At 39.0% G+C, this 12,595-nt stretch overlaps 1 protein-coding gene across 4 annotated transcripts in view; it reads right to left on the bottom strand.

Annotated features, from left to right (window-relative positions):
• Nucleotides 1-406: 406 nt before the first annotated feature.
• LOC132944239 (brain tumor protein) overlaps nucleotides 407-12,595 on the bottom strand; it is a 69,518-nt gene continuing 57,329 nt past the window's right edge. For all 4 annotated transcript variants that reach the window (XM_061013481.1, XM_061013480.1, XM_061013482.1 and 1 more), the window contains exon 3: nucleotides 407-5,241. In XM_061013481.1, coding sequence (XP_060869464.1) covers nucleotides 2,582-5,221 — 2,640 coding nt within the window. In that variant the 5' untranslated portion in view covers nucleotides 5,222-5,241 and the 3' untranslated portion in view covers nucleotides 407-2,581. The remainder of the gene's footprint in view (nucleotides 5,242-12,595) is intronic.

Below are 12,595 nucleotides of genomic sequence, written 5' to 3'. Positions count from 1 at the left end.
AAAAATTAAACCGAAATATAAAATATATCATACAAACGTAAGGTACCTACAATACTTACTTAATAATATCATCTAATGTTCAAGCGAATAAAATCTACTTAAAGAAAAAATAAATAAAAATAATTCAAACCACACACAAAAAAACACTGACTAGACAAATTATTTTTTTTTTTTTTTTAACCTTATCAAGATAGGTACGAAAAATAAAGTAATTGTGGAATGTATGTACGTATGAGCACATAAAAAATATATACCTAACGTATATAGGTACAAAATGCACAAGGAAGTAATAAAAATGTTAGTAGGACGTTTGGAAGAACTTACACGTTATATAAATATATTAATATTATGTTACTGATTGGAAAGCGACATCGCTTGGAAAGTAAAAAAATAAAATATTTGGAAATATGTTTTCGAAATTAATTATCATGTATTATAAAAATTATATTAAAAAAAATGTATAACAAGTTTTAATTATCTTTAAACAAAAAAAAAAATAAAAATAAATAATAAGAAATAAATAAAACAAAAAATGCGCATTGCCGTATAAAAAATAATTTTAGGAGACAATAATATTATAATGTGTTATTATTCACTGATCAGCATAATATATTTGATAGTGTTCATATTGTTGAACTTATAATATTATGATGACGAGGACATTACGATATTACTTATTATGTTTTATATTTTAATTTGTTTTCAAATCGAGATAACACGAACTTTAGCAACTAAACATGTAACTTAAATGGAGAGACAAGCGCAAGTTTACAAAGCTATTATTAGCTAACTAAATGCCTCATTATTAATTAATATTATAATCGTCAATAATAAATAATAATAAATTCGAAAATATCATTAAAAATGCAAAAATAATAATAATAATAATAATAATAATAAAAAATAATAATAATAATAATAATAATAAACGCGTAAAACACAAACACAAACACTACATTAAAGCTACATTATCATATTAATTTTATTTCTCGGTGCATAAAAAAAAAAATAAGAAAAAAATTAAATACTGTGAAGACACTATTATCCTTAACTATAAGAATACGAAAGTACAAAAAATCAATTAAGAATAAAAAGTCTAATGGAATACCGCACATTTTACTTTTTTTTATATATAAAAAGATGAAAATTAACTAAAATTAAACTCAACAATAATAATATCCAATAACTACTTAGACAAAGAAAAACAAAAACTAGTGAGCAATCCCACTATAACAATTATTACTCCCAATTAAAAAAATTAAAAATTTTTGTTGATTTCGTACTTTTTGTTTGTAGGTACGTTTTATAATTAAGATTCGTTTTCAACGCTTGATTATTAATATAAAATAACAACGCAAAATATGAGAAATACACACTTTCACAAAAATTGATTTAGTAATTATTATAATTCTAGTATAAGTAATTATGTATAATAAATGTATAATTAGGACAAAAAATATTGTAAACCTGTACACGTACTAAAATATTTTTGAGTTCGAATAAATAGAAATGAACGAAAAATAAAGGATAAACAACTTAAATAATATATTTTTAGGTAGGTATTTTTTTCTCAAATAATACAGGTTAAAAAAAATATGGTGCGAGTATCCGTACATTAAGTGGCGAAAAAAAAATAGGAGACTCGGAATCCGAAATTTGACTAGCAAAGTCCCATGGAAAGGAACGCTTCAACAAATCAGAGCAGATACTTTGATGTAATAACAAAAATATTAAAATTAAAACAATTAAACAAAATTAAAATTAATTTAGTTTAAAGGCATGTTGGTAAGAAAACTATCCTGGGATTTCAGTACATTTTAATGAATACAAAAATAATAACAAAAATAAGTAAGTTTCGCGCACTAAAGAGGACAAAGACACTCGCTAGCCTAATTATTTTTTTTTCATCTACTACTTTTTAAAAGTTATGTATAATAATAATTAATTCACATAATAATAATACAAAATAACAGTCCTTAAGTTACAAATTACAAGTCTCAGAATTTCAATCTAACCTGGTTACAATAAAATATGTATTTAAAAAAAACATCCAAAGAATAAAAACCCCGCGAAGTTAAAATATTAAAAACGTTAAAAGTTAGAGGTAAAAAACACAAAAAAAAAAATCATAATAAAACAAACATGTACTGTAGATGGTTTTTTTTGTTTTTTTTTAACTGGCATATATTTTTTTGTGGGTTTTAAGTACTCAAAATGTAACAGGTTTACACTGTGAATTTGCTAAAATGAAACAATAATAATTTACTCAATTAATAAAAACATAATTATGTAACTGTACTCCTGACAGGCATTAAACGCTCAGGACATAATGATAATATATGTATATGTAATGTATATAATAAACGCGCACAAACCTGCGACATTTTTTTTTTTTGCATAACAAAATAATGTGTGATGAGCAGTGGACACAAAGAGAGCGAACAACTTTTTTTTTGGGTGGGTGGAGAAGAAAAAAAAAATGTCAACAGATTCTTTTCTATGAAAAAAAAAAATTCCGTTGACACTTATTTTTTTTTCATGGCGACACGATTTAATTTTTAGGAATGCTTAATAATGAGATCTACATTAACATCGGAGGTATTTGAATGTAACGGTAGATGTATAGCCGATAGTCCTTGCTGGCCAGCACGACGGAGCCGTCGTCCATGAGGGCGACGTCGAAGCATTGCGCGTGCTTGACCTTGGACTCGAGGGCGGACACCAGCTGGCCCTCCTGCGTGAATATGGTCAGATTGAAATTGTTGTGGTTGTCGGCGATGAGTATCTCGCCCGAAGCGTTTATGCCCACGCCGATTGGATAGTTGGTGATGCCCTGGCTGCCGATCTGCCGCAGGTACTGCCCCTCGTAGTTGAACACCTTGACGCAGTGGGCCCTATTGTCGGATATGAATATCTCTTGTTTGTCATTGACCACCACGCCGTTGGGGAACTCTAGGTGCTTGGAGCACCCGAACTTGACCAGCACGTTGCCGGCTTGGTCGAAAATGATGACGCGCATCACCTTGCACTCGACCACCACGATGCGGCCCTTGTTGTCGACGGTGATGCCGCGTGGGTGCTGCAGAATGTTGGCGCCGAACTTGCGGACGAACTGCCCGTACTGGTTGTAGATCTGGATCTGGTGCGTGGGCGATCGCTCGGTGACGATTATGTCACCGGACGGCTTAACCACGGCCACACGGTTCGGGTACAGCAGCTGCCCGTCCCGTTTGCCGCACTCGCCGAACTGGAACTTGAACCGGCCCTCCTTGTCGAATATCTGGATACGGTGGTTGTTGGTGTCCGCCACGATGATGTCGTTCTGCGCGTTCACTGCCACGCCACTGGGCTCAGTGAACTGGCCCTCCATGGCACCGAACTCGCCGAACTTGCAGTGGTAGATCATCTTGTGCCGCTTAATCTGCGACTTAGGTGGAAATATGGACGCAGTGAATAATTTGCTGGACAGGTCCAGTATGGAGTCATTGTTGTCGATGGTCAATGGGAAGTCTGCGCTGCCGTTCTGAAAAATGTCGCCACTTCCGCCGTTGGACCACTTCTCGTACGGATTGATGCTGTTCATACCTCCACCGCCGCCGCCACCACCACCACCACCACCGTTTCCTCCACCCATACCGTTTATGCCGTTCATGTTGCCGATGGCGTTCAAATTCAGGTCACCGATCGAACTGGCCGAGAACGGTCCCAGGCTGTTGACGCTGTTGAACCGCTTGGACAGTATGTTGTTAGTGTCGTACTGGCCGGACGAAAGTGGGCTGGTGGACGTTAGTCCGTTGGAGTACGGACGTTCGATGATGCCTCCACCGTTACCGCCTCCTCCGTTTGTGCAGGTGACACCATTGTGCTGTTGTAACAGGTCCGTGGGGACGCCACCGCCGTTCATGCATCCGTTGGAGATGATCGCCGAATTGCCGTTCATCAGCGACCCGTTCGTTGGACGGGCGATCGGCGGCTGCTTGCCCGGCCCGATCACTCCCAACTCGGTGCTGGACCGTACATACCCGAACGTGTTCCTCACGCCAACTTGTATGGCCTGGTAGTTGGACACGAATTCTAGGTCACAAATGTTCTGCACGCTGTTATCAGGTTCGTAACTCATAAGCGATTGTAGCTTGGAGTCAAGCAGTTTCTTGAACAGCAGGCACTCGACAACGTTGGCGTTTTTAGTCAGACGGTCGACGAACTCGCCGGTCTGATAGATCTTGTCCACCACCTCCAATCCCTTCTGCGACGCCTCGTTCAGCGTCAGCTGCTTGGCGCTGTACACGCTCTCCACCTCCTTGAGAAGTTCCTGTTTGCGCTCCTCGAGCATGGACCGGTAAAATGCGAATGTCTCGTTAATCTCGTTCTGTGCCTTATGGTACTGCACTTGCAGCTTGTTGGATGTGTGTTCAATGTTCTTAACCATATTGCGGATGTCGGTCGCCTTAACCTTGCTCTCCTGCACTGTGCCGTTGAGTATGTCGAGCAGCTTGACGCCAATGTCACTCAGGTGCTCCACGTCATGCATGCTGAACTGATGGTCACTGAGCGTGCACTCCTTGCACACGGGCACATTGCACGTGCGGCAAAAGTACTTCAGTGACTCGTTCTTGTGACGTGAGCAGAACACAACGCGGTCACCCACGCTGGTCGGTATGAACGCATTCTTCGTGTCGTCGCCATTCTCGAACGTCAGACCGTGCAGGCGGTGGTCTTCGAAACAGTTCATGAATTGGTGGGCCATCATGCAGTTTGCGCACAACGTTTGTTGACAGTCGTAACAGTATGCCACCACGTTTGTGTTTAGATTCTTGCAGCCCTTGCACACGCCCGCAAACTTGTCCGGGTTGACCTCGATCGAACCGTTAACGGTGAAGTCGGGCAACAGTCCGGATATTCCGCGGTTTGTAAGGATGCACTCCTGGTGACAGTTAGGGCACGTGATCTTCTCCGGTTGATCCTGGTTATTCTCTAAGCAGGCGTGACAGAACGTATGTAGACAAGGAAGCACTCGAGGGTTTGAGAATATCTCATGGCACAACTGGCATTTGCGGGGACCAGTGTTGTTGCTAGTTCCACTGCCACCTGTGGACACGCCCGAGCCGCTGCTATCTGAGTCGGTTGGTGAGTGGCTGGATGACAACGATCTATTGTAGTCCGGGCCGAATGTGTTGAATCCGGATAACGAATCTAGAGACGGCGTAGGAGAAGCCATCATTTAATCCAACGGGTTTAAATCTGTAACACATCAAAATCGACAGGTTAATAAAATTATTATACTACTAAAACGAAAAGCGATAGATCTAATTTTAATAATATTATATTTTCCCAAGTAATGTTACGCTTGAGAGCAAAATAATACAATAATAATACAACAAACACCAAAACAATAATAATATATACATCTGTTTTCAATTAATTTCGTTTGTTTATATCATATTATATATAGAATAAAGGTGGATAATAAAAGGCCCAAGCGTTTGGTGTATTTCTAAATTTTCAAACTATGAGTCATTGCGACCGATAACTACATTGTCGGTGCGGGATTACCATGGTTACCGATGCCGCAGCATCATCGGCACGATTCCACGGGGAGAAAACGCACACTTCCGCCATTGACCTCTCTGCCATCACCTGCGTCCACCCACCGACTGGCCCTAACTATGCAGCGCACGCGCATCCTAAAGCTTTTGTGTTGACACTCAGTTCGTGACTACACACCGCCACAAGGGTCAATGAACCATAAACATTTCCGACCGTTAAACCTCTAATGTTATTATAATAATAACAAACGTTTTACCGTTTAAGCTTGTAAACAAAATTATTTAAGAAAATATTATACACCGATCATTTTAAATTTAGATAGCTTATGAATTTAAATTTAAACGAAGAAAAAAGAAACTAAAAATGTACCTATTAATAGGAAATATAACTTATTAAATTATTTGTAATTTTATTTAATGTCGTAAATACAAAAGGCCTTTAGGAGTTAATAATAATTAATAAATAAATAAGTACAATAATTAAGTGATTATATTTCGGTACATTGACATAAAAAGCGGTCAAAATGTTTATTTAAACACTATAAAGTATCTCTCTTGAAGTTCAGTATAGTTTGGTAATCTACTTCAGATATTTATCTTACAAAAGAAAACATGGAATTCTTGACACCCCCGATGCTCGAGCATAATATTATACCTACTATTAAAATCAAAAATTTAAGACTCGAAGAACACCACTCGAGGTGGCCCGTTTGTTGGTTTTGCCGTTATTTTTCTGCTCCGCACAACAATAGCTTGAACAGTGAACACGTTTGTCAAGGGGCAACAAAAAAATATAAACTGCTCACCTACCTGAGAGGAAATAATAAAATGTTGAAATAAAAAAAAATGCTTTTGTTAATACGTCGATTAACGTTATATAAGGATTAACATAATTTTTCGGACACACACATGACTGACATGGGTTTCTATACAAGTAAGAAAAACTATATGTACAAACTTGTACCGTCGTGTATGAGAACCAAACAATTTGTAGGGTAATGAGACCGCTTTTGCGTTTGTGTGGTGGTGAGGACGCGACGTATAAACACATAATATGGCGGGACTTGTGAGAAATAACGTGACAACGGGGGGGCCATCTTCTGAAAGGTGGTTCCCTTGTGCGCATTTTCCCCCTATCCTTTTATATTTATTAACTAAAAATATTTTAAAAGGATCCACGCCCCGCAGATTTTTTATTAAGCGGTTTTATTGCTATTTTTCCCTCCACTGCTAATTTTTGTTCTTCGAAAAAACTCCCTATACCATATAGTTGTTCGCACGTCTTACAAATCCGATACGGCTGCAGTGTAGTACTACCTCGATATATACCTATATTTACCGGCCAAAAACCGTACGAGTAATATTACTATTCCTCTGGTTTATGAGGGTGGTTCAAGAATAAAACGCATTATTATACGACGCAGCAATGCGGGGGCGAGAAATACGGTATACTAGGGGTCGATCGCCTTCGTTTCCACGGCAACTAGTTGTTGCTCCAGCGTACGAGTACATAAAACTAAAACAATGGTATTATGTGCACGGTGTGCATAGATCGTCTTCGTTTTACCGGATACCGAACATAATACAACGACAAGATTCGCATTTTCATACTATAGTAATATGTGTATGCATAGCAAATTAAAAATATTTTCAAGACATTACATTTATATATGTTTAAATATATTCTGAGCGAAAATATTCAACGTTGCTCAAAAGAGACCTTTTTATTACGAATTTTCAGATTTCCAATAATCTCAAGTACCTTTACCTATTATAATATTCACAAATCACATTCACTTTGTGACAGAAGGGAATTTTATGATTTTCGCCTAGAAATAACATTTAAAAACGTAAAATCTTCGGGACCAACGAAGCATAGGCAGTAATAAATAATATTACAATCACCCTAAATTTCGCCACAAACATTTTTTTTTACTGCGGGTGGTCCAAAATCTGAAGGCTTCTTTAATAAGTTTTATAACGACAACGGAGAAAAAAATACACACACATTTACACGCACAATCGACCTTGGCAGAGTGTCTAGACGTTATATTCTTTTGGCTCCTCTAGTCCAGCTGCAATGTACAAAACGTGGGCGGGCGGGGTTATCCCCGCACACATTATTATTTAGCAGTATAACTCGTTGTTCTTTTTTATTATTGCTCTTTTTTATTGTTGTCTGGAGTGCGATTCTTGGAAAATCCTAACCTGCAGATAAACGGCACGTTCTCTTCGGCAATTAACTATGTGGGTACCTAATACAATATTATAGTGAACACCTACCCAATATTCAACAACCGACATCATCACTACAGTATATAATTTTCAAGAAAAAATATTATATTTGACAAGAATACACTATAATATTATTTTTTTATTTTAATGCTGCACAAGTCGGATCTGTATAAGCAACAGGGAGAAACAACGTGGATTATTGATTCGCCTTGGGGGAGGACCTTGAGCCCGGGCGCTCGTGTAGACAACTGGGGTCGGCGACCGCAATTCCTGACAAAAAAATAAACTTCCAGTTTCCCCTAAAAAAACACGGCAACGCAAATTGTTGAAGGGGGAATGAACAAAAAAAATCAATTTGTACTTTTTTAAAATCAGAAAGTACGCAAACTCTGTCCAAGCAATTCGCAAAATTATGGTTTTTACACACTACTATACGTTTACAACTATCGAGGGCGGTTCGAGGAAAAATAAAAACTACAATTATTTCGTTCGAATAGTTTCGGTCCGAGACCTATTATAACTCTGACGGCTGATGGGTAAATGCTGGTTGTATATTAAAACCGTTGTCAAGTACACGCGATCGCGAAACGTTTCCGGTTTTATAACATAATATATCAGAAGTGATTTATTATATTTATTATTAATATTGGTACAGACATTTTGAAAAATTGGAAACTATAAGTTCGGAAAAATACATTTAATTTAGTCTATTGGCGGAAGCATTAGGTGAAACCATGACTATACTGGCTCCTAATAGGAAGCAGCCACATTTCACAATTATTATTAATTATTATATTGACACTACTAATTAACCAGGATACTGAGCACATTATGTGTATAGGTAATAGGTACACAGATTGCGATACTCAACAATCAATTTCCTCATTTTGTTTTATTATATTTTTGTTTAGGTTTTGACCCGAATTTTTGATTTGTTTTCTTCGAAATCTATCACACATCATTACCGTGAATACAATCAAAATAATGACAACATTATAATACTGTTATACTGCCATCTATGATGAGTAAAAAAAAAAAAGCAACTCCACTGAGAATGAAGAAAACGTGTGGCGGCGGAGTACCCGCGGCTGGTTGTGGCGGCGCGACGACGGCATACAGTGTGACCAACAGTATTCGTCGACCACCACCTCCATACGAACCTTAACCTTGGTGCGCGTATATGTTGCGGTAGGTCGAAAGTGAGAAAATTCGTACAGTATATACACAACGGTGAGTATGGTGTTAATCCGGTTTTACGCGTCGCGTTTACGCCAGCGGCTACACATAGAGAACTTTGGTATAAATATTATATATAAATATATATTATGCACCTACATTAAATTATACATAATACCAAATTATATTGAATAACGTGTTATGATAGTTGGGGGTCTTCGTTTACAAACCGATACGATGAATCGTGTACACCGCACACACGTGGTCGTATACACGGCAGCAGTGGCGTACGTGCAGACCGTGTGTGTGAATACTGAATTTAAATGACTATTGCAGCGATATAATATTATATATTATACTATATCGATATATACCGTGCGCACGACCGGCTGTTGAAGCGAGTTTTGTTATAAGACGAGTTGGCGAAAACGTCACAATACCTACTATTATTTAATATAATTCGTTATGAAGTAACAAAACAATATTATTAACATAACGCATTCCGCGTGATCCCTTGCATAATCGGCTTGGTAAATGGTAATCGACACGATCGTCGTTGCGCGAAAGAGTAACCAACCCGGGTGAGAGCTTTTAAATATTATATTATTATAATCTTAACAATAATATGCGAGTGCAATACAATATATTCCCATTGCCCATCGGAGAAAGTGCGTCGAAAAAACAACATTTAATGAGCGGCGGCGGAGAGAAAATGAGAGGCATAAAACCTTTTTTTCCCCTTTGTTCCACAGTGGCGCCAAATCGAGAATACGACGTACGAAAACCGCTGCCAAAACAACAACGCGGTAATTGTACGGAAAAAAACACGCACACAAGTCTTTTGTCGGCAGCGGGTGCCGGAGCACCTGGCGGCGGCTGTGGTGGTCGGGCAAGCATAACAGTCACCTGCTCGGTCTTTTGTTGGGTTTCGCGCGGTGAAAGGCGGCGCGCAAACTTCTCAAAAACGGTTTCAGGGCGTCGGCCGGTATACCGCACGTTGTTTGGTCACAAAATAAAAATAATAATGTAAAAAATGTGATTCAGGTCGTCCGCGTGCGTTGTGTATGATAATAATATGATATTTATTTATTATACACGACGACGGTCGGCGTCCTCCCGATTACCGCCCGAAGCTCGCTTGCGTTTTTAAACTGCACCCCTACTATGATAATATTAATGACATTAAAACGATAATAATAACAACGTAGGTTGGTGCACGCGTGTTTTAAGACGAGGGACAAACGCACGCGCATATCCACGCCGGTGTGGTGGGAGAAAACATTTACACGCGCGATAAATGGGGTTCAGATCCGGTCTGGTATATATTATTATGATGTTACACAACGCACACACGCACGCACGCACAAACCGATGACCTAACACGGCCGAAAGCGTACATAAAATAATAACGCACAGTAAAACGTATATTATATCCTTTTTAGTAGAAAAACACACATTATTTACTGTGCTGCGTGCTTATATATTATACGAAACGACATCGTAAATTATTGACGATTGCACGTCTAACAAACCGAACGCACCAGAAGATGTATAAGATCGGCTTTAGGAACGTAGAGGTAATTAACGGCTGAAATTATTACATAAACTGATTGCTTTACATTTGTTCGAGTACGGTTCGGCGCCACACGTCAATCTGAGCGAAATTAAGAACGAATTGGGTTACTGGGTCGCGTCGGGCGTATTTCGCGCGTCCGTTAAACAATCGTAAGTGTCCTCGTCGGCCGACCATCGACACGTATGTCAAGGCCCAAAAAACCACGCAAAATTCGGTTCAAAAACGAGGGAAAAAAGCATCTTCCAATGACACGCGGCGCGATTATGCGGGGCGGATGCGAGGACGGTGCAAAATTGTAATACCAAAGTGGGAATCGCAAAAATCCGACCGAGGTCGTCGTGAACGAGTGTTACATTTTGTGCCGCGTTGACCACCACGAGGGCACGGCAATCCTGGAGGATATATTAAATTGTGAATATTGTAAACGCGATTTTTCGGTAATCCAGCCGGGAAGCGTCTAGAATCGCGTGGCGGACGACCGAGCGTGTGCGAATTACCCAACCATATAACCAATATTATATTCCTTGTCGTCGTAATGCGCGTGTAGAGTATAATATTATTATTATGTTGCTACCAACCTTCGACGGACGATGATAATACAACATAACATGACCCATTGGCACAGATAAGTCTAGCGCGCGCACACAATATTATACATTCATACATAATAATAAGAATAAGAATAATATAAGAATAATAATGATAATAAGACGCGCGCGCGATCGGACTACTTTCTAACAAAATACAAGTCCGTCGCCTATGGTTACGTATTGTGTGCGGCGGCGGCGGCGACAACGACGGGCGTGTGCGCCGCACGACATAATATTATGTCTTTCCATTCGCCCAGATATAATAATAATAATAATATATTAAGATTTACAGAGTTACGTGTGTGCCGTGTGGTGTGTATTTCTCTTGGCATCACACGACGACGACACTATACGTTTCGTGGAAGAGAAAAAAAATCGAAATTAAACGACGAAAAAAAAATTAGATTTCCGAAGAGCCATGCGACCGACGGTCCGTGAAGGTCATCGTCGTCGAGGCGACAACAGCGTGAAAACACGCGTACCTACGGATACATGTTGTGTGCACGCCGCGGCGGAGCGATCGACCGGGCCGCGGCGGCAACTAGTGGGAAATCGCGTATTAGTCACGCGAAGCGCAAGGTCTTCGGCCGGAAAACCACGCCGCCCGGACCTGCTCGCCGCCGCCCGACGACTTTTCCTTTCTACAAGACGACTACCATCATAATACGCGTCCACCCTTCACGCGTCTTCAGCAGCCTTCACGGATCGCGTGTAATCCATCATCTTCGCGTCGCCGTCGACGTCTTAGTAATTATTATTATTCACCGCGGCGTTACCTGTTTAAAATATTACATACCAAGGGATTCATTTATCAAAGAACAGCAATTATTTCAAAAACCAATAAAACCAATAAAAAAAAAAAAAACAACCCATGTGTCATTGTAACTTGTAATTTGAAATGAGTGCCTATCATTCAGGCTGAGTGGTTTTAAGTTGAAGTATTTAAATTTATATGAGCGGAGTAGTGGACAAACATTTTGTGTAGTACCTACCATAAGGAATGAATAATGTTCATTCGGAAAAAAAATGATAAAAATATTTATTTTAAAGAAATTAATTATAATTGTGTATGAAAAATATTTTTAATATAATTTTTTAACATAATAAACGCGGTCGTGGTGTGATATGATTATTTTTACAAGGTAAAGAACCAACCACCGTAGTTTGTTCTATGTATGACGACGACGTCGATTTCGAAATTAAAACGCGCGCACGCGAAAAATATAATAATCGCAAATACGATTAATGTATTACGCGAGCAGTATAACGAGCGGAAGATTTGGGTCGTTCGAGAACGAGTTGCGAAAACGTTCCTACTATTGGAATACTCTGCGTGACGTAGTCACACGCTTCGAACGTATTATTATGCGAATCGGCCGCACTTCGTGACAATCCACACGAACGTTTAAATTATTATTATTATATTTCTAAAATAATCCATTGACCACTTCATCGAAATTAACTGCCAGTGT

The sequence above is a fragment of the Metopolophium dirhodum genome, chromosome 5 (assembly GCF_019925205.1).
Source record: "Metopolophium dirhodum isolate CAU chromosome 5, ASM1992520v1, whole genome shotgun sequence".
In the NCBI taxonomy this organism is placed as follows: Eukaryota; Metazoa; Arthropoda; class Insecta; order Hemiptera; family Aphididae; genus Metopolophium; species Metopolophium dirhodum.
The sequence above is the reverse complement of the archived record's forward strand: the minus strand, read 5'-3'. Positions and strand labels throughout refer to the sequence as shown.